This window comes from Sorex araneus, chromosome 4, assembly GCF_027595985.1.
Source record: "Sorex araneus isolate mSorAra2 chromosome 4, mSorAra2.pri, whole genome shotgun sequence".
NCBI classification, from domain to species: domain Eukaryota; kingdom Metazoa; phylum Chordata; class Mammalia; order Eulipotyphla; family Soricidae; genus Sorex; species Sorex araneus.
In genome coordinates, this window is record NC_073305.1 from 133,154,063 (window position 1) to 133,177,089 (window position 23,027).

General features: G+C 51.2%; 1 protein-coding gene across 1 annotated transcript in view; it reads right to left on the bottom strand.

Moving 5' to 3' along the window:
* Positions 1–14,061: 14,061 nt before the first annotated feature.
* Positions 14,062–23,027, bottom strand: part of BEND3 (BEN domain containing 3) — a 45,108-nt gene continuing 36,142 nt past the window's right edge. Inside the window, exon 4 of the mRNA XM_055135733.1 lies at positions 14,062–19,966. Within this exon, the coding sequence (XP_054991708.1) occupies positions 17,672–19,966 (2,295 nt within the window). The 3' untranslated portion in view covers positions 14,062–17,671. The remainder of the gene's footprint in view (positions 19,967–23,027) is intronic.

The following is a 23,027-nucleotide window of genomic DNA, read 5'->3' on the forward strand; positions in this document are numbered from 1 at the left end:
GTCCCCTGAGCATCACCAGGAGTAGTTACTGAGTGCATGAGCCAGGACTAAACCCTGTGCATTGCCGGGTGTGACCCAAAAGAAAAAAAGTATCAGGATGGGGTCAGAGTCAGTAGGGCATTTGCTGAGCACACAGTCCACCTGGGCTCCATCCCCAGGACTCCTATTGTCCCCGAAGCACTGCCAAGAGTAAAAGCCAAAGTTCATCGAACATTCAAAAACTCCGTGACCCATAAGAGTACTGCTAAATCTTCCCCGTGCTCTATAAATGTAACAGTAAAGCCTGGATGTCAGCACATCTGTTTATAACATGGTTACTGAATATTTTAAACTCACAGTTGGGGGGCTGGAGTGATAGTACAGTATGTAGGGTGTTTGCCTTGCACACGACCAACCTGGGTTCAATCCCCAGCATCCCATATGATTTCCCGAGCCCCACCAGGAGTCATTGCTCCTGAGTGCAGAGGCAGGAATAACCCCTGAGCATGGCCAGGTGTGACCCAAAAAGCAAAAATTAAAAAAAAAAACAAGTGAACTAATAGTTGGTACCTACTGTCTAGGAAACCAACAGGGTTTTTTCATTTTTTTTTTTACCCCAAACTTCTCATTGACGATGCATCTGGTCACCAAGAGTTCTGGTGGAGATGGACAAGAGATGAAGGTTGTTATCACATTTAGTGCATCCATTCTGCCTTGCATGGAAGGGTAATTTTAATTCTCAACCTTATTATTTAATAAATAACATTTTTAGCTACCATCAGTTCCTCTTCCGGAACTGGGCAAAGTCAATTGAAAACTTTCTGACCAGGTGTGGCCCTAAAACAAAACAAACCAAGAAAGTGTTTGGAGAGGGATAAAAACTCCGTATAGACTAGAGGCTTGCAAAGGGGAACTCGGGCGCACAGTGTAGACCTAAGAAACGGTATGAACCAGCGCTAATCAATCCCCAGAGTGCCACTGGGGAGTCACCTTTTCACCAGGCTGCCTCTTCAGAAGGACTGTCTGCATCCTTGATTATTCTGCCACCCAGAATGTCTTCAACTGTGGAAAGAGCAATACTCAAATCAGGAGTGTTTGGGTCCAACACACTAGAAGCCTTAAATTCGTTGATTTCAGAAGACTCAGAAGGAAGCACTGAAACACTGTAGCACTGTCAGCTCCTGTTCAGTAATGTCTCCATTATGAGACTTGCTGTTACTGTTTTTGGCATATAGAATACTCCACGGGTAGCTTGCCAGGTTCTGCTCTGCCATGCGGGCGGGCGGGGTACTCTCGGTAGCTTGCCGGACTCTCCGAGAGGGACGGAGGAATCAAACCCGGGCTAGCAGCGTGCAAGGCAAACACCCTACCAGCTGTGCTATCGCTCTAGTCTGTCAGAAGGAAAGTGGCATGTTATCTGAAAGTTGAAATAAACCATGGGCTGCAGAGTTCAACTCGATGAACAAATTCTTTTATGTTGGGAGGCCCATGCTGGATCCTAGCGCTGCAAGGTCCTCGAAGCATTGCCGGGAGCAACCTCTGACCACAGAACCTGAGTAACCACTGAGTACCACCGGTCACTGGGTGTACCCAAAAAAAAGATTGCTTTAAAATTTATTTGGAAGGGGCCAGAGCAGTAGTACAGGGTGTTTTTCTTTCATATGGCAGACCCAGATTCAAAGCCCAGCACCCCAGATTGTCTCCCCAAACCTGCCAGGAGGGGTCCCTGAGCACGAGCCCAGGGTAACTCTTGAGCATTGCCAGGTGTGGCTCCAAAGCAAAACAAATTAACTTAGATTAAGTCTACTATGCAGTGTAAACTAAAAAAAAAATTTTAACTTTACCACTTGTTTATTGGGGTTTAGTTTTATTGGGTCAGTAACAATAAAAGGTAGCCTCCTCACCCCTTTGGGGGTCTCTAAGCCAGCACCTTACATGTGTAAGGCATGCACTCAACCGAGCCACATCCCCAACCCAGACGTTCCAGTATGAGTGACATATTTAGTGATTTGGGTATCTATACTGCCCATACTTCCCTTGTTCTCTTCACTCTGGAAAGTTGTGAAGTCTTCAATAGTGGGTGAATGCACAAGTGGTGGGCCCTAGTGTTAGGCTGTGTCCCCACTATAATGGGAGATAGTACAGAAAAATAGTATAGTGGGTAGGGCGTTTGCCTTGCACATGGCTGACCCGGGTTCAATCCTCAGCATCCCATATGGTCCCCTGAGCAGTGCCAAGAGTGATTCCTGATTCCAGGAGTAACCCCTGAGCAATGCCAGATGTGGGTTGCCTGTTTTTTTAAAATTCCCCTCTTGGAATTTTGGGTTTCAGTTTCTTGCTGGAAAATGGGAATCCGGGCATTACTTTCCTTACATTGTCAAGCTGCAGGCAGCACGTAAGACAAGCTGGTAGTATCTAGAATGCAAGAAGAGTGATGAGAAAGTCCGCTGTTGGAGATGTGCTCAAGTTCTCTCCACAGCGAGTTCAACTTCACTGCAGACTTCTCTTATTAATAAAAAATCAAATTAAGGGGCTAGAGCAATAGGACAGTGGGTATGGTGTTTGTCTTGCTCTCGGCCGACCGGAGTTCAATCCCTGGTATCCCATATGGTCCCCTGAGCACCGGCAGGAGTAGTTTCTGAGTGCAAAGTCAGGTGTAACCCCTGAGCATCTCTGGGTGCAACCAAAAAAAGAAAAAAATAAAAAGAGGGGCCAGGGTGACAGCACTGCAGGGAGGGTGCTTGCCTTGCGCACAGCCAACCTGGGTTTGATCCCCCACACCATAGAACCCCCAAACACCGTCAGGAGTGATCCCTGATCACAGAGCCAGGAGTAACACCCCTGAGCATTGCTGGGTGTGACCCCAAGCCCCAAATAAACAACAAAATTAAAATGCTTGTTTAAAAAAAGATCCTAAATAAATAAATAGAAGTTAAACCAAAACCTCTGGGACCCAGGGAGCTATCCGTGGCTGAAAGCGCCTGCCTGGCCAGCATAAGACCATGCCTCCCCCAACTCACCAGGGGAAACCACTGTCCTGGGCCAATGGCAGTGCACCTAGAATGGGTACTGCGGCCAGGAGTACGGCCCCTGGCGGTCCCAGGCAAGCACTACAAGCAGAATATGTGCCTGTCCAGCAAATGAGTATAACCCCCTGGTGGAGTACCAGTGCACAGGTAAACAGTGGAACCCCTGAGCAAACAGCAACAAAGGGAAAGGGGAGGGGGGCGGATGGAAAAATTAGAATAAAAAGAAAACACGGAGTGTGCCCTACCCTGTGGCCATTGTTGGCTGTAGTGCAGGGGACTAGGGATGAAGCAAATGCCGTTCATAAAGATAGACGGGAGAGACCAGAGCCATAGTACAGCGGGGAGGGCATTTGCCTTGCACGAGGCTGACCCAGGTTCAATCCCCAGCACCTCAGATGGTCCCCTGAGATCCGCCAGGAGTGATTTCTCCTGAGTGCAGAGCCAGGAGAAAGCGCTGAGCAGTGCCAGGTGTGGCTCCAAAACACGGGCTCCCACTCTCACTCATTACTTGGCCCAAGCACGGCCATTGGCTGCTGGCACCGTTGAGGCTGAGAGCTGCGGGCTGAAACGGTCTGCGTGCTTTCGGTGTGGGGTGGGTGAGGGGGGGAAGATGTCCCCCTTCACACGCCCTAGTCCAGGATGGTTGGCAGTGCCCAGAGGTAATTGTGGTTGTCGTAACAAAAGCAACAAACTAGAATTCTCTGACCCTCATGTGTGCCTGAGAACCCCCGTTTGATGGAATGACAAAAGTGCCTGTTGGGATAAAAGCAGGGCAGGGGCACGCCCAAGTCCTACTGCCGTGCTACTCCCACACTGCTCAGGACCACCTGGTGCTGGGGGCGGCAGGGTCTGGCGCTCCCGCATGTAAGCATGTGCACCAGCCCTCAGAGCTCATCTCCCAGATCCAACAATCCTTTTTTTTGGGGGGGGGGGGAGTAGGGGCACACCCAACAGTGTTTATGGGCTATGCCTGTCTCTGCTTATTTCTACTGGTGGTGCTCAGGAGACAGTCTGAAGTGAGGGCTGAGCCAGGGTTGAACCACGGTCCCTGCCTGCAAAGCACATGAGGCAGCCCTTTGAGCCCATCCAGCTCTCTGGCTCCTTTTTAACAATTTTTTCTTTTCTTTTTTTTGCAGTTGTTTGTTTTCTGTTTTGGAAAGTTTGTTTGATTTTTTGATTGTTTGTTCGTTTGGGGGCTACATCCAGCGATACACAGGGGTTACTCCTGACTCTGCACTCAGGAATTACTCCTGGAGGTGCTCTGAGAATCATATGAGATTCCAGGGACTGCCCCTGTGCTGCCACATGTGAGGTAAGTGCCCTACTCACTCCAGTGAGTATCAGTGAGTGTAGTATCACTCCAGTCCCTACTTGCAGCTTTTAAAGGACACACAATTTAAAGTTATGGCTGTTTGGGTAGGGACCTAACCAGTTTATTTTACTCGTAAATGATGAAATTCTTTCAGGGGGAAAAAAATGCTCTAGAAGGAAACAATGCTAATTGCATTTCTCTATTAAATAACACTATATCTCCTGGAAAATGCTATTGATGGCTAGGGAATAGTTTATGTTTTTAGCATGTGGGACAGGGAAGAAGACATTTGAGAGATACTTTTGTTTTGTTTTGTTTTGATTTTTGGGCCACAGCTGGTGGTGCTCAGGGTCTGCTCCTGGCTCTGCTCTTAGGAATTATTCCTGGCTCAGGATATCACATGGGACAGATTGAACCCGGGAGAGCCGCGTGTTGTATCACTCCATCCTAAAGGATACTTCTTAAGTTATAGTAAGTAATGATTTGGAAAACAGGAATATATATCTGCCATTTTCAAGAAACTGAAAGAAACTCATTTATGGTGCTGTACCTTTCACTAACCTTCTTGGGGACCCAGGGGTCCACACCTGAGGTGTTCAGGTGCTCTTCCAGCTTAGTGCTCAGGTGTCACTACCAGTGGTACTCAGGGGACCATGCAGTGCCAGAGACTGAACTGAGCCTCCGCCATGCAAAGCATCATGTACCTTTCTGCTATATTATTTAGGGAAGAGGGGCTTTTCTCAACTTTTCTCAGGGAAGGCCACATCTGACGGTTTCAGGGCCTGCTCAGGGCTTACTGCTGGCTCTGTGCTCGGGGGTCATGTCTGGTGGTGCTTGGTGGACCACGTGGGGTGTCAGGATTCGAACCACAGTCGCTCGTGTGCAAGGCGGCAAGCTTAGTCTTAACCCTGTGCTATCTCTCCGGCCCCCCGAATCTTCTCAAAGGCATGCAATTGTGCAATGTCTCTCGCACACGAATGGCAACACTGATCAACTCTGTTTCTTCGATGGAAGAATCTTGGTTTTCACAAAATCAGTTTGCAGGAACATCCCAATCCGCTTACCGACAGCAGCTCGAACGTGCTTGTCTTCCCGCTGCCCTCGGAGAGCGAGTGGATGCGAAGACCAGCCCAGAGGGATAGATTCACCAGGTCCAGCAGCAGCACTTGAATCTGGACCGGGAGGCCCCTGGAGCCAACTGAGCCCCTTTCCCCCGGGCGCCCTTAGAAGGGAGCAGGTGCGCATGCGTGCCGTCGTGCTCCTCTCCCCGGGATCTCGCGGGCACCACCAGTCTCCTTGGCATTATTTTTTCTCGTTTCAGGTCCTCCTGTACTTCCACTTCTCCTCCTCCCTTGCCAACCATTCTAAGGGGCTGAAGGTGCATGTTTTCGCCCCCTTTCTTGTCAAATGTGTTTTGCAGTTTCTGTGTATAAACGGGGAGGAGATGAGCTCCACCCCTGGTGATGCTTGAAACATTACTCCTCACTAGGGTTTCCGGGTCCCTTCCAGGGGTGCTACAGGACCATGTGGTGCAGGGACACGAGCTTTGGACTTTCGACTGTGAAGCTGTGCACTTAACTGTCTGAGCCATCTCCTTGCTAGACACTTGGTTTTTGCTCCCTTGAGTGAGCAATAGCAAGATTTGAGGCAGGGGAGAGCACTGTGCGAAAGGTGCTTGCCTTGCACGATGCCCACCAGGTTAATCTTGACTCTAGCCTATGCCAAAAACTACCAATAAATCTAAATTTAAAAATCACCCTGTATTTGCATTTTTAACTATGAAACACACAAACACACACACACACACACACACACACACACACACACACACACACACACACACACACCCATAAAACCTAACTCCTACAGAAACCTAACCCTAACCCAACCCTAACCCTAATTCTGACTCCATAGTGTCTCCCAAGCCTTGAGCCCCACCAGAAGTGATCCTTGAGTGCAGAGCCAGGAGTAAGCTCTGAGCACCACTCAGTGTGGGCCCCAAACAAACACATGAAGAAGTAGCCGAACTTGGGTAGGACTGTCTGCACTCACAGCTCTGCTGCACCTGCCTTTCCTCTGCGGAAGAGACACAGCCATCTGGGAGGGGTTGCAGGTAAGGGGGTAGGAGTAAGAGGGGGCAAGAAGGGGTGTGTGTGTGTGTGTGTGTGTGTGTGTGTGTGTGTGTGTGTGTGTGTGTGTGTGTGTGTGTGTGTGTGTGTGTGTGTGTGTGTGTGTGTGTGTGTGTGTGTGTGTGTGTGTGTGTGTGTGTGTGTGTGTGTGTGTGTGTGTGTGTGTGTGTGTGTGTGTGTGTGTGTAGGGTCAGCCCAGCCAGGTCCCCCGCAAAACTGCCTCAACTGAATGCAGAGAGTAGCCAAGGTTTCTGTGCTCATCCCTACTTGCATCTTGAAAACTGTTTCAGACCAAAGATGCTGGGCTTTGGACCATTATTTTTAGAATCTCCTCTCCAGAGGCCAAAGTGATAACACACTGGTGAGGTACTTGTCTTGCATGCGGCCAGCCCTGGGTTTGCTTGATCCCTGGCACTCCATAGGGTCCCCCTGAGCACCACCAGGAGTCTTGAATACTCAAGCTAGGAATAACAGCTAGGAATAACACCCCTGAGCATCGCCAGGTGGGGCCCAAAAACATAAAACAAAACAAATAAACAAAAAAACAGAATCTCCTCTCTGAACTCAAACAGATTTTAAGACTAACAAGGATTGGGATTTGTCACAATGGTGGAGCCACAGCCGAAAAGAAAGCAAGACTTAAATCAGCTTTGCTGAGGGGCCAGAGAGTGAGTCTAGGGCTAAAGTGCTTGCTTGCATGTGGCCCTCCCTCCCCTGGCTCCACCCCCAGGCACAGAGCCAGGGTCTTTGGCACTCTGCCAGAAGTGATCCCCTTGCCTAGCAGAGCCGTGAGTAGCCCCTTGGTAGCACAGAGCACAGCCCCCAGCCCCCCAAAACAAAACTCCAAACAAATATCCTTTCCAAATGAGCCTCCTTGGAGGCTGGGAGTGATTTTTGCTGCCTTGTTCTGTGTCTTGTAGGGCAGACCCCAACCTCCCAGTGAAATGGTGGGGGAGCCACAAAGAGAGACTGAGAAGGATAGTCCACATCGCTCTTCCAGGTGGTAGCACAGGGCCTGGGAGGTAATGCCAAAGGCTGGAATGTAGGCTGTGGGTGAGGGATTCCCTGGTACGATTCCCAGCACTGCCAGGTGTACCCTGAGCACTACCTAGAATGCCCCCTCCCCCAAATAAAAATAGTATCTCAAAAATGAAGAGCACTCTCCTCTCTCTCTCTCTCTCTCTCTCTCTCTCTCTCTCTCTCACACACACACACACACACACACACACACACACAAATGAAGAGCACAAGACCATTACAGAGAGCTTGCCTGCAAGGTAGCGGGGCTGCGGGGCGGGCCTTGAGATGCCATCTGCACTCCCACACGACCTCTGCTAACTCCATTGCTCCTTTTCAATTCCGTCAGGTCTCTTTACCCTCAGAGCCTGCAGTTCAAGCTGGGCAGCACCAAGGCCCGAGCCTAGACGTTTAACAGTAGCAACAGTGGCAGCAACAGCATCTCCCCACCTGCACTCCCACTTTCCACATACAACAAATACTGCAGGGGTCCAAAAGCCTGCACAGGCGGTTAGAGAATAATGGCAGATACTGATGTTGAAACAAGGCTTAGGAAGTTCCTTAAGAAGACTTAACAGTCTAACAATCTCCTCTCTACTCCCATGAATGCACCTTTGGGTCCAGTGGAAACAGTCAATCACAAGGGCAAGATGTGTGACAGAGGGAGGGAGCATCAAGGTCTTTCAGCCCCAACTTCCAATAGAAAGGGCCAAGATGGGCCCGGAAAGATAGTACAGTGGGTAGTACACTTGCCTTGCAAATGCCCAAATCCGGGTTCGATTCCTGGAATCCCATATGGTCCCCAAACTCCATCAAGAGTTATTCTTCAGTCCATAGCCAGGAGTAACCCTTAAGCATCGCTGGGTGTGATAAAAAAAAAAAAAAAAGTGAAAAGAGAAAGGGAAAAGGGCGAAAATTTCAGAAATGGAATCAGTCACAGGAAATCCACAGTGGCCAGCTGTTAGCATGGCCATCTGGGGCTTAGGCAGAAATAGAGTCATGGTATTATCCAACAGGACCATAGACCGGAATAAAACTAAAAACAGTATTTCATTCATGTTTTCAGAAATTCTCTTTTAATCACTTCAACATTGTATATCTGGATTATTTATTATATAACTCTAAGAAAGTTAAAATTTCACATGTTAATATGCATTTTTAGTTTCATATCTTGGTGACTGATTGTAAGCAACAAAGTGGTTAAATATACCCATCGAAATTTTTTATAGCACCTCATATTAAAATATAAATAAGTAATTAATTGGGGGTGGGTTTTGCGGGGTGGAAAGAGGCAACATCACACCCCTAAAGAATATCTCCTGGTGGGCTCCAGGAACTAAATGGGTTGCTGGGGATCAAACCTGCATTAGCCATGTGCAAGGCAAACGCCCTCTCCGCTGTACTATATCCAGCCCCCAGTAATTAGTTTTTATGAGTGAAGAGCAAAGATTTTTGGAGTCAACTTACCCCAACTAGAGGTCCTGGCTCTGCCAGCTCTATGACTCTGGCTAAGCAACTTACCTCTGGAAGTTGACAACCCAGTGAGCTGGCACACATGCTTTGTGTGCGAGAGGCCCGGGTTCAAGCACTGGCACAGCACGGTCTCCTGAGCACCTCAAGGTGTAAAGCCCAGCACAAAGCCAGGAAAAGCTTCTGAATGTTGTCACATGTGGTCTACACACAGGAAAAAAACAGGAATAAAATTGAGGGGCCGGAGCAATAGCACAGCGGGTAGGGTGTTTGCCTTGCACGCGGCCAACTCGGATTCCATTCCCAGCATCCCATATGGTCCCCTGAGCACCGCCAGGAGTAATTCCTGAGTGTACAGCCAGGAGTAACCCCTGTGCATCGCCATGTGTGACCCAAAAAGAAAAAAAAAGAATAAAATTGATCTGCTTGCTGGATTCCATGAGACAATGTCTGTCCCCTGGCCTGGTCCTGACCCATTACAGGCTTTCAGAACACAGGGTACCTTTCGGAAGAACAGAGCTCCCTGAAATCTAGGCTCCCAGGTTGCATCACACACTGCACGTGGTTGTGGAAGAAGGGACTGAGGCATTACACCCACTTAAACTCTGTCAAGGACAGTTAGGCACGTGGGATAACAAATACATCCTTACTCCTTAAAATAGAATCAATTTGGGCTGGAGACATAGTGTAAGGGTTAAGATGCTTGCCTGGAAGTCAGTCAAGCATGGTTTAATCCTTGACATCACAAGATTCCCTGAGCAGCAGCACCAGAAGTGGCCCCGAGCACCAGTGAGTGTGGCTCCAAAACCAACTAACCAAATGACCAAAGAGATAGTACAGCAAGTAGGGCACTCGCCTTGCACATAGCTAACCTGAGTTCGATCCACTGGCACCCTATATGGTCCCTCCAAGCCTAGAGATCCACCAAGAATGATGCCTGAGTGCAGAGCCAGAAGTGAGCCCTGAGTACCACCAGCTGTGGCCCCCAAATAAACAAAAAATAGAAATCAACAGGCACATTCCCCCTGCCAAAATGCTTGGACAGTACCATCACCCTGCACCAGTACCCACAAGCCTGAACCCTTGCAAATCCACCACTTCCACTGACCTAAAAGCCAGCATCTCCTTCAGCCCAAACTCAGAAGTGGTCAGTTCAACAAGAACATAACAGGAAACCACCTGCTTCAGCTCAGATCTATTCCTAATGATCAGCAAAATGTCAGCCCTTGCCTTCTGTTTTTGTTGTTTTAATTGGGGCCACACCCGGTGGGCTCTGGGACCCATAGGGGGATCAAACTCAGGTCGGCTGTGTGCAAGGCAAGCACCCCACCTGCTCTACTATCATTCAAACCAGTCCTCTCCTGTGAACAAAGGGTGTGTGAAACCATTGTACTGCAGTGGTTCTGCGTGTAGCCTAACACCACTGTATTTGGGGACACAGCCAGTCATGCAAATTGGCTGGTGCCACCCAGACTCTGACTCAGACCTGGGGCAGGGCCCGCCATAACTGGCCCACTGAGGAATGCTGCCCCTAGTGGCTACTGAAGAAATCCCACACAGATCCAGTTTGGAAAGACCTTCAATGACCCTTCACATCATGACGTGCATATGGAAAAATACCAACCATCAGAAATGGATAATTTAACAAACTGCTCTATACTGAACCCCGACTAACCACCCCCATCACTGGCTGCCCTTCCTGTGGCTTTCTTTCATCTCTTCATCATTTTCTGTTCTTGAATTTTTTTTTTAATTATCCCAGGCATTGAATTACCAGAACTGTGTGAGCAACACTAATGCATCATTATCCTAAGGAACACCAAAGTTGACCAGCTAAACTTTGCTTCTCTTATCAAAGATTTAAACGTTTTAAAAGAATTCAGCTGCTTTCCTCTTTTGAAAGAAAAAAGGTATCCTTACTTCTTACCCCTTCTCCACCCCCACTATAGCTACTTATTAATATTTTTTCCTTGACAGTTTTGCTATGACAAAACTGGGTTTTCTAGTTTCTACCCTCCCTCCCTGCCTCCTTCCTTCATTCCTTCGTTCCTTTGTTCCTTCCTTTTTCCCCTCTTGGTCATTTTATAGTTTTTAGTTTTGTCTATTTTCTTTTTGGTTGTAGGGCCACAAGTGGCTATGCTCAGGGACTTACTCTTGGTTCTGTGCTCAGGGATCACTTGGACAGTACTCAAGTCATATGTGGTACCAGGGATTAAATCTAGGTCAACCACATTAAGAAGCACCCTACCCATTATACTATCAGTCCGGGCCCCGGTTTCTTTCCTTAATACCATTTTTATATCTCACCCCTGGACTCCAAGCCAGGCTGTTTTCACTGGGGGCGCCCCAGAGGGGGGCGGGTGAGAACCCTCCCCGCCCCAAGGGACCCAGCCCTGGCAGCCGACCTCTACTACCCAACTGCCGCCACACTCCAGGCTGCTTTCCGGACACATTATAAGACCCTGCACGGGCAGAGTCTGGCAAGCTCCCTATGGCGTATTTGATATGCCAAAAACAGTAACAATAGGTTTTATTCCCCTGACCCTGAAAGAGCCTCCAATTGTTGGGAAAGGTGAGTAAGGAGAAGTTGCTAAAATCTCAGGTCTGGAAGGTATAGAGACATTACTGGTGCCCGCTTGAGTAAATTGACGAACAACGGGATGACAGTGATACAGTGACAGTGACCCTTTGCATCAACTGGGACTAATTCTGAGCAACACCACATACTCTGGGACTCCCAAGTAGATGGGAGTGAAGCTAAGACTGCAGTGGAGCGAAGTCCCCTCTCCCCTCCACCCCCCTCACAGAAAAACACACCCACCCTCAATCCACAGGAATCCCAACCCCAGGTTCTGTGCCTGCCGTCATTTCTTTCACAATCATCAACTATGCTTGTCCCCAGAACATACGACCCATCACGCCACAGTGATTTCAGCGCCGGCAAGTCTACAATCCACAGCTGAGACTGGACCAGCTGGGACCAAGAGGATGTGGGTGACAGGAAGGCCCTGACTTGCTCTTGAATCTTTGTGTGGTGGCCCAGGTGGGACTTTGGCTTGAGACTTGTAGTGTGATGGAGAGAGACACACGGGTTCAAACCCTAACATGGTATCTTGCCCATCATATAAGTTGGACAAGAAATGTACCTCTGCATCCTTACTGCAAGACAGAGAAGTGACCGTACCATAAGACCCCATATTTTTTGTAACGGTTAAATGAGGTAGCATACCTGCTAGATAGGTCTCCATTTGCTTTCTTGATTTGGAATAATCATGGTACTTACCTCACAAGACTTCTGAGAGGCTAATGCACCATGTCCCAGAACAGCAGAGAGCAGCAGACCAGGCACTGCTGTCGTCACAGGAGGCGCCAACGCTTCGTCTTTGCTCCCCCACAAGACCTGGGGAGTCTAAGCTTTATCGTGAAGGCTCCTTAGAGTTCATTCCCTCACACCAATCCAATGATGAAGATTCACCAGGTGTGGAATTCTTATTCGTGGGGACGAGATACTGAACACAAGTAAGCATATATACACTGAAATTTGCTTTATATTTCATCTTGACAGACATAGTCAGAAGCAGCTTAAAGCACTCAGCTTCCCTTCACGTTTTGCTTAAACTTGCTTGTGGATCTAGAGGTTGGGGCTCCAGTCTCTGACCAGCCCTAACCTGCTTCAGCACAGATGTGTCAGGCACCCAACCAAATAAACACTCACTGCAGGAAAAGACTGTCATTACCAGCCACAAGTTTGTCTCTTGTGACTCGTGGGCCAAGAAATAGATTACTCTGGCAAGACATTTTTACTATAAAATAGTGGTTTATAATCAGCCAAAGGGGTGAGGAAAAAACATCCTTTCCTGAGGCTGGAGTGATAGCACAGTGGGTAGGGTATTTGCCTTGCATGTGGCTGACCCCAGTTCGATTCCCAGCACCCATATGGTCCCCTAAACACTGCCAGGAGTAATTCCTGAGTGCATGAGCCAGGAGTAACCCCTGTGCATCACTGGGTGTGACCCAAAAAGAAAAAAAAAAATCCTTTCCTATTGGGTAAATATAATGCTGGCTAACACAGGGAGATGGCTCGAAAAGACAGAGCACGTGATTTGCATATGGCAGCCTGGGTTCCATAACAGGCACCACTTGGTCCCCTGGGCACCGTAAGTGCCCCCTCCCCCAAACCAAACCAAACCAAACCAAAGCACAGCAGTGAGGAACCAAGCACCAGGTGGAAAAGAAAGACCTGAGTGGGCCTGGCATTAGTCAAAAGATGAGGCAAGGGGGTTGGAGAAATAGCACAGGGGGTAGGGCGTTTGCCTTGCATGCGGCCGACCCAGGTTCGATTCCCAGCATCCCATATGGTCCCCTGAGCACTGCCAGGAGTAACTCCTGAGTGCAAAGCCAGGAGGTAATCTCTGCATTGCCGGGTGTGACCCAAAAAAGCAAAAAAAAAAAGAAAAGAAAAAAAAAGAGGCAAGATTAAAGGTGCTTCTGGTGATGGGACCTGTAGGAGTCAGTGTGATAAACGGGCAAGAATGTGTTCAATGGGGGCTGAGCAATAGCACAGCGGGTAGGACTTTTGCCTTGTATGTAGCTGACCTGGGTTCGATTCCTAGCTTCTCATATGGTCCCCTGAGCACTGCCAGGGGTAATTCCTGAGTGCAGAGCCAGGTGTGACCCAAAAAAAAAAAGAATGTGTTTGATGACTTGTCAGTGACTCAGCTGTAAATAAAGTGAAATGCTATGACTTGTCCCCCACCTGACATCCCAGCCCGGAACCTCCACGAAGTCAAGCTCTCTTCCTTGTCCACAGCCTCTCTGCTCTGACAGAAATAGATAAAGACCCATTCTGCAAAATCTGGACCCCAAGAAAACAGGACACCCAGAGCTGAAAAGACAGTACAGTGAGTAGGGTGCTTGTTTTGCATAGAGCAACCCAGGTTCCACCCCTGGCACTACATATGGTTCCCTAGCACACCAAGATTAATCCCTGAGTAAGCCCTGAGCACCACCCAGTGTGGTCCAAAGACAAACCAGGAAAACAAAACAAACAAAAGACTCTGACAAGTCATTTTTTTCTATTTTTATAACATTTTATATAACTCATAAAACAGTGCTTGTATAAAAATTCACACAAAGTTGCTAGAGAGCATACAATTTCCAAAAAATGTCCTGGGTTGTTTTATTTTGTTACATTCAGTTTTCTAAGGATGCGCTCCAACCAATGGTAAAATGCAGACATTATGTGATACTTCATCATCTTTGGTAAAACTATGCTCATTATTTTGTCTCCTCACAGTATCAACTCTGATATCCACTTTGTGCAGGGACTGCTATCACTAGGATGTCAGAAAAACATTAAGGCTGGATCTACACGAGGCAAGTACTTCCAAACGGCAGTCAGAGCTCCTCAGTCCTCACCCCCCCACTGCATAGCATTGTCCGTCTGTCCGCCCAGCCAGGCAGGGCAAGCGTTTGCTGACCTGCCATCAGGGGCACTGACACCACCTCTCAACAGGCATGGAGCCAACATGTGGGGTGGAGGGAGGTGGGGACTGAGGCCATCTCCACAGGAAACCCGGTGGCCCTGGTGGGCCGTGGGTGGCCACTGCCACAGCTTGTCCATGCGCCACAAAGTAGATCCCATCGGTGGTTTGATGATTGCTGCTGATGTGATGGACTCCCACCCCACCCCAAACTTAAAAAAAGGACAATTGGGGTTGACACCACGGGTGGGGGGCTAAAGGGTGGGGGGGTGAGGGTGGGGGGGTGCGCGCCCACGCCCATGACACTAGACATGACATTTTCCCTGTCAAATGTTGGTTGTCATGTAGACACAGCCCAAGTGAACTGAAGCAGGATTAGAACACTGAGTACATTCATGACTATCTTCATACATTCGTTTCAAAGTTCCTAACAGAAAACGAGGCTCACTACCACCTATCGTGACTGGCTATTTTACTCAACATCAAAGATCAAAGTGTGCACTAGCTCTTTAGTCCTCCCATACAAGGTTGAAACCAAAACAAACAAAACCAAGTAAGTAAAAAATATATATATATATCAAAGGCTTTTCAGATGGGGAGAGGCAGAGGGGTATGTCAAGAGACTTTAAAATTTAAAACATTATGTTTGGGGAAAGGTGACAATTCTGCACATCTATTGCTTTATGTAAAGACTGCCCCTGGGGTCCACCTCTGCGGTCAGTAGCCTGCAGAGGGCCTGCAGGCGCGTCCTCGTGGGGCACCAGAGGGACGGGGAACAGCTCCCAGTGCGTCCATTTCTCTGACAGAACTAGAGATTCAGGGTGGAGAAGCCTTAACACGGGAGAGGGAGGCAGTAAGGAAACCAGCCAAATCACGGTGTCCAGAAACTCGACATGCTCTAGGGTACAGAGAGGCGTATCTCCCTCCCAGAACAGGGGACCCGCTGACTTCTCTAGAATGAGTAGCTATGACTTTTAATCATCAAGGCGTGATTGTGCTTCAGAAGGGACAGGGTGACTTTCCCACCCTCTAGAAAGCAGGGCAATTTTCACATGGCTTGGAATCCTCTTGGACACTTGAGAGGGACCGGAACAAGCCCCCCGGTGTGCTCCAGCCGGCAGGCTGCGGGTGAGAGTCCGGGCGCCGTCTTTGGGTCGGGCGTCGTGCACGTGGGCACGAGTGGGGAGAGACTAAGGCAAGAGAGGAAGGCCCGAGGGAGGGGCAGGGGCGGGCCTCCCGGCTGCTCCGGCCCCTTCTTCTTTCTAGGCACGAAGAGGGTGAACGCATGCTGGAGGTCCCCTGGGTGTCACTCGAGCTTTCTACGGGAAGAAGAAACGAGTGTGCACATGCGGGCGGGCTCGGCTATGCAGGGCCGCTCCGTCCCTGGGTTCCTAAATTTCAATTATTTAGGCTTGCAGTTTCAACAGAAATCATCCGTGACACGGAAAAGTAAATGTATTCAAGGTAGATTGGCCACCTTCCATTGCTCTGAATCCTGTGTCGTACATATTACCAACCCTCCCCAGCCCCCAAGAGCCCCCCACCGGGCGCAGGCAAAATGATGCCAGACAGAAACCAGAACTGAAGTCCTCATCCATGAAGGAAAATTCACAGATCGTCTCTATTACCTCTACATTTTTATATTAAGCCATTAGGTTGTTAAATCTGTAACATTCGGTTTTAGGTCTATCCCGTGTGATTGAACTAAACTAACTGTCAACTGTCCAGGTAGCTGGTAAGATGCACTTCGCCTGGATTACGCTGTTTCCTTTCTCCCTTGGGCACCTGGGCCCCAAGGACGAGTAGGTGACTGGATCACTGTTAAAGACTCCCAGAGAGCAGATGCTGGCCAGGAGCGGCTGGACATTGCCAGTGTGTGGGGAGAGACGAGATAGCTCCGCCACAGAGGCTTCGGGGGAGCAGCCAGACACAGGGCAGTAGGGCCTTCTCGGTGTTCAAGGCAGAAAAGCTGAGTGAAACCCAGGCGAGGGCACTGGAGTCCCATTTGAGGTGGCCTGTGTCCTTGCGAGGCCAGGCATCCCTCGGCGGGGCCCACGGCCTGATTGCCCTGAGGACCACGGTTGTGCAGACAGGGGGAGGCGCTGACCCAGGGCTGGTGAGGCACCTGCCATCCAACCCCCAGAAAACGCACATGGGGCAAGTAAACAGTTCTTGGGGCGAAGGGGTGTGCCGAGGGGGACCCATCCTGAAACTAACAAGAAGCCCCCCACAGCAGTTTTCCGAGGAAATGTGTGTGGCCTCCGCCCATTTTCCGAGGAAATGTGTGTGGCCTCAACCCAGTGTGGCTGTGTGTGCGGGGAGGGAGGGGTGGTGGAAGGCAGGTGGAGACGGTGCGCTTCCACGTCTATCTACATTCATAGCATCGTATAGTCATCCAGTGTTCTCCTTCCAGAGGGAGACCCCCAGCCCTGCCCTGCACTCCGCAGGAAGCGGGGAGGGGCTGGGGCGGGAGGGGCCCCACCCCGCTCTTCCCACCTTCCACGGAGGGGCAGTGGAAGTTTCCAAGATCAGAAGTAAAAGACAACATCAGTGAGCTCGGTCTCCTGGCCCCCTCGCCAGCAGGCACCGACACGGCACTTCTGACAATGTGGAACATTGGAAACCATCTTAAAAAAAAAAAAAAAGACCAGCAATAGAAATCATCTTACAGTACTTCATCCCAAATAGCTAAGATTCCTTCCTAAGTAAAACGGCCTCCAAAGAGACCAGTGACGATGATTATTTATTATTATTATTATTATTTTAAAGGGTTTCTTTTTTAATTAAAAAAAATAAGATAAAAAAATGGAAGATGTGAAATGTGGGACAAGGAACAAGGGAGCTTTTTTGTGATTCGAATGGTGAAGGACGGGAGAGGGGGTGGACACAGCCCCCGGAGAGAGGAGAGGACCCCCCTGCCCTTCTCACCTCCCCAACACCCAGCCTCTCCGCTCTCACACCTGGGAACCTCAGCCACCTCTGGCCGCACCGCCTGCGCACGCAGGGCAGAAGTCGGAAGGAGGAGAGACCACACACAACAAGGCTCGTTTCTGGCGGCTGGGCGGGTGTTTAAGTGTGCAAATGGAGAAAGCCACTCCCCACGACATAAGGTGCGTGCGTGTGCGTGCATGTGTGTGCATGTGTGTGTGTGTGTGTGTGTGTGTGTGTGTGTGTGTGTGTGTGTGTGTGTGTGTGTGTGGGCACTGCACGCCTGCTCGGGAAGAAACCTGGGTCCTCGCTGGGTTCGCCCTCTCACTTCTCCACCTTCTTGGCTTTCTTCAGGATGTCGCACTTTTTCCGGTTGGGGCGCCGGCAGCGCTCGTCGATGCTGGGGATACATTCGTAGTGCCACACCTCCTCCATCTTCTCCACGGGGTACACGGCCTCCACATAGTGGCGGATGAGCCGCAGGCGCGTGGGGTCCAGCTGCTTCTTGTTGCACGCCCCGGAGTGGTTGTACTGCAGCCGCAGGTTCTCGGCCGTGAAGAGTTCGGGGAAGAGCCGCACCAAGAGGCGGGCGGCGAAGTTGCCCACCGACAGGCTCTGCTGCACGATCTCGCGCACCTCCTTGTCGGACAGCAGGTAGAGGGGCGGCACGGGGAAGTCGGGCGAGGGCACCACCAGCTCCTCCAGGGGGATCTTGCAGAAGTCCTTGCTGCTTCTCTCGGGGGGCAGCGGGGGGCCCTCGAACTCCTCCCGGAACCTCTCGGGGTTGATGGTGTAGCTCGCCAGGTCCCGGCACTCAGGGCTGGGCACGTGGACCTTGCGCTGCTGCTGGTACGAGCGCCTCTGCTCCGTGTCGCGGCGCCGGCAGCGCTCGTCCAGCTTGCCCACAAACTCCAGCGTCCACACGCGGTCGTTCTTGGCGCGCGGGTAGAGCAGCTGCACGTAGTGGCGGATGAGCCGGATGCGGCTCGGGTCGAGCTGCTTCTTGCCCAGCGAGCCGCTGCAGTTGTACTGTTTGCGCAGGTTCTCGTGGGTGAAGAGCTCGGGGAAGAGGTGCACCAGCAGGCGCGAGGCGAAGTTGCCGATGGACAGGCTGCTCTCGTAGATGCTGCGCAGCTGCTCCTTGCTCAGCAGGCAGTCGGCGCCGCCCGGCACCTCGAAGTCGGGCTGCGGGATCTCCAGCTTGTCGAAGTCGATGGGCACCAGCCAGATCTTCTTGGAGCGCCGGCCGGGCCGCTCGCCCTCGAAGCTGTCCTCCACCTTCACCACCGAGATGTCATCGGGCAGGCTGGAGGAGTCGTAGCAGTCGTCCCGGCCCCCCTCGCCCTCACTGCCGCCATCAGGCCCCAGGCTGTCGAGCTCCTCGTTGAGGCGCTGGATGCACTGCTGCAGCCACGCCTCGTCCTCCTGCATGTCGGGGAAGTAGATCTCCGTGTAGTTACGGATGATGCGGAGCCGCTGCGGGTCCAGCGGCCGCTTGCCCACGTCCCCGTAGCAGCTGTACAGCACCGGCTCGCCGCTCTGCTTCGCGGGGTTGAAGACCTCCGGGAAGAGCCGGTGGAGCAGGTAGACGGCGAACTCGCCGGGCGTGGAGGCCTCGTCCAGGAACTCGGTGAGGTCCTGGATGTCCACCACGTAGTCCGAGGCGATGGTGCTGCTGCGGTCCAGGGACAGCACCTCCTCCTGCTCCTTGGTGTCCAGGAAGTGGCCCGCGTCCACCCCCGGCTCGGCCTCGAAGAAGCCCGGCGGCACCGGGCCCCCCGGCTGGCTGTCCTCCATCTCGCGCTGGGCCCAGAAGCGGCTGAAGAAGTCGTTGAGCTGCGGCAGGCACTCGGCCTGCCACACAGCCGCGTCCTTCACCGACGGGTAGTACACCTCCACGTAGTTGCGGATCAGCTGCAGGTGCAGGGACTCCAGCTTGCGCTTGGTGGCGAAGCCGCAGGCGCTGCAGCCGCGGGCAAAGTCCTGGTCGCTGAAGAGCTCGGGGAAGAGCTGCACCAGCAGGCGGCAGGCCAGGTCGCCCCCCGACAGGCTCTGGTCCACCAGCTGCTTGAGCTCGGCGCCCGTGAGCTGGTACTCGGGGGGCGGCTGGAACTTGGCCACCTGCTCAGGGGGGCTCACCTGCTTCTTGATGCGGCTGACCTCCAGCGAGAGCAGGTCCACCTTGCTGTGCAGCTGGGACATGTTGGAGGAGAGGGTGTTGAGCATGTAGAACATCTTCTGCAGCAGGAAGTAGAGGTTGGGGTCCCCGTCAGCAGTGGTGGCTGTGGGCCAGCCGCCGCCGCCGCCACCACCACCACCACCGCCGTCCCGCTTCTGCGACTCGTTGAGGAGCCGCAGCGGGGAGGGGCTGTTGCTGGCGTTGGCCTTCTCAAAGGGCTCGTGGGCGCCCAGCGCCTCCCCCGCGGGCGGGTTCTTCTTCTCCATGATCTTGTGGGAGATGCCGTACAGGGGCTTCTTGTAGGACGCGGTGGTGCCGTCGTGGCAGGCCTCCTCCTCCCCCGGCCACGCGGAGCCCGAGTTCCTGCCTCTGCCCGCCGGCTCCCCATTGCCCGGGCAAGGGGAGCTGTTCTCCCGGTTCCTCATGCCGGCCAGGAGTGCCTGGAAAACACAGAGAGCGTGTGAGGGGGCCGTTCCAACTCCGGGCCTGGCACAGCTCCGGTGGTCGTTGTAGCCTGAAGCCGCGGGCCCAGCCAGGAGTGCAAACCCCAGCCCGAACTGCTGCTTCGCCTCCCTCCCGCCTGAGAGGGGCCCAGGCGGATGGATGCAGAGACTCTAGATGAGCCGCGGTCTCTCTGCACAGGAGCAGGCCCTAGCTGCGCGGTGCCCCATCTGCTCAGTCTGCACAGAAACAGCGTCCAGGGCAGCGCGGAGAGGCACGAGAGCCAGCCGCGGCCACTGAGCAGAGGCCTGGGAGGGGTTCGGGCCCCGGGCTCCTTGTCGGTCTAGCAGTGCTCCCCCACCACAGTCAAGAGAGAACGCGCACTGTGGGTGAGGGGCAGCATCCCCAGGGCCACCTTGGGTGCTATGAGCAGCTCCCTGGAGCTTCACTGAGAAACCCCCTTGTACAAAACCAACTTCACAAACTGTTTCCTTTTTTTTTTTTTAAACTCCTGACTCTAACTCAGGAATCAAACCCGGGTCGGCTGCGTGCAAGGCAAATGCCCTACCGGCTGTGCTACTGCTCCAGCCCCTAAACCCTTCCTTTATGTCCTTTCTTAAAAGCAAATTAATCTTAAGGCCAGAAAATTAACCCAAAGGCTAATTTTGGGTTAGAAAAGAACACACGAGGATGCCCTGATCACCAGCGTTGCCAGGAGCTACCCCCCAAACACCACCAGGTATGATTCAAACTTAAGACAAAGTCAACAATGACATCTTAGCTACAACACCACAGGCATCACACATCACAGGAAAAACCAAAAATTGTACTTGACCAAAATGAGCAAACTTCTGACAGCACAGAGGGGTTAATGTGCTTGCCTCTCATGCCAGCTCTATCCCTGGCACCACACATGGTCTCCAAGCACCTAACCAGCACCAAGCCAGGAGTAACCTCTGAGCATCACTGCTCAGAGTGCTCAAAATAAAAATTTTTTTAAAAAAATCAATTAACGAAAAAAATGCCAGTCCTCAGAGACACTGCTAAAAAGCAAGAAAAACAAACCCAGACTAGAAGAAACTACTGGTGAGTCACTCATCTGATAGAGATCTTGAATCCAAAATACATTCAGAACTCTTCAACTCAATAATGACACAATCCCCTTAACGATCTCAACAGCCACTCCAAAGAATTGTCAAATAAGCACTGAGAAAAATGCTCATCAGTCACATGCACGTGAAAACCCACAGTGTGCTACCACGCCAACCCCACCACAAAGGGGCCCAACACAAAAGACAGTCACTGTGAAATGTCAGGACTGTGAGAGAACCAAAACTCAGATCCTGCTGCTGGAGGTCAACATGGAACAGCCACTATGGAAAAGAGTTTCCAAGACAAGCGAAACATGCATGGACCCCAGGGAGCAAGTATTTCATTGCTAGATACTAATTCACCAATCAAAATAAAAGCACATAATCAAACAGAGACTTGCACTCAGACGTCCATGGCGGCCCTAGTTGAAAGTGGCCCAACCTGAAAGTAGAAACAACAGGAGTTTCCATTAAGTGTCTAAACAAACTGTTATAGTCATACCATGGAATGGTACTCAGCAATAGAAATAGCACAGGCAGATGAGAGGCTCGACAGGGGTTAAGTCTCCTGCCCTGCCTGTGGTTGGCTGACCCCAACTCCCTCCCTGGCATCACATACGGTTTTCTGAGCACCATCAGGAGTGATGCCTGAGCACTGTCAGGTGTGGCCCAATCTCCCTCCAAAGAAAGAATGACACATGATATATCTCTAAAATAATTTGGGGGAGTATCACGGGGGCCAGTTCAGAAGCAGAGTACTTGTAGGCTTGTAGGTCTGATCCTTGGGACCACCCACATGCCAAGTGCACTTGAGCAGCTCGGCTCTTTCGAATCCCCAGTACCCCACCCAAGTATGCGATTCCCAGCAACCCAACCCAGTGTGTGATCCCCAGCACCCCGAGCGTGTGGTCCCCAGCACCCCACAACTCAGAACATGCAACCCAAGTCCTCACAGCAGAAACAGTGATGACCACCAAGGAGAGGGGGAGAATGACAGGATGACTATGCTGAGTGAAAGAAAGCAGACCCGAGAGATGCTCCTGCACACTCCCATTCTCACAACATTCTAGAAAACGGCAAACCTATCTGCAGTGACGGAGAGGAAGTCAGTGGCTGGTTACCTGGGAGTTGGTGAGCAAGGTGGTGGGGTCTGGGGAGATGTTGCTGATCTAGATCAGAGCAGTTTCCCTGGTCTAGAGGGAATTTACCTAACGCCATCCATTGTGTTTCTGTCAGAAATAATGTTTTTCCTGGAGTTCATTTTGAAAACAAGGTTGAACGTGAACTCCAAACTTGCTGAAATATGTATATTTCAGGGGCTGGAGCGATAGCACAGCGGGTAGGGTGTTTGCCTTGCATGCGGCTGACTCGGGTTCTATTCCCAGCATCCCATGTGGTCCCCTGAGCACCGCAAGGAGTAAGTGCAAAACCAGGAGTAACCCCTATGCATCGCCAGGTGTGACCTAAAAAGCAAATAATAATAAAATAAAAATCACTGTTTCCTTTAAAAAAAATAAGAAAGAAATATGTATATTTTGTTTTGGGGTCACACTGGGCTATGCTCAAGGCTTATTCCTGGCTCGCTGCTCAGGGGTCACCCCTGGAAGTACTTGGGGAAATCATAGAGGGTTTCAGATGGCAAGCCTGGGCTGGCTGTGTGAAAGGCAAGAGCCATACCTGCAGTACTATCTCTCCAGCTCCCAATAGAAATGCATTTTTGATGGTTTGTCTAAGTAAAAGAGCTAACTGGTGAACATAGGTGGCTAGCAGGGGGAGGCACGGACCTTTCTCTACACGCAAGCTTGGCTCCATGGACACACATGTGTGCCTTAAACATGTGCAGGGGGAAATACGGTTGGCTTCACTTAGCAAATGCAGTGCTTTGGGCCATATCTGGCAGTGCTCAAGAGACTATGCAGTGCTGGAGACGGAACCCAAGGTTTTATCTGGCCCTTCTCGTCCCCAAATC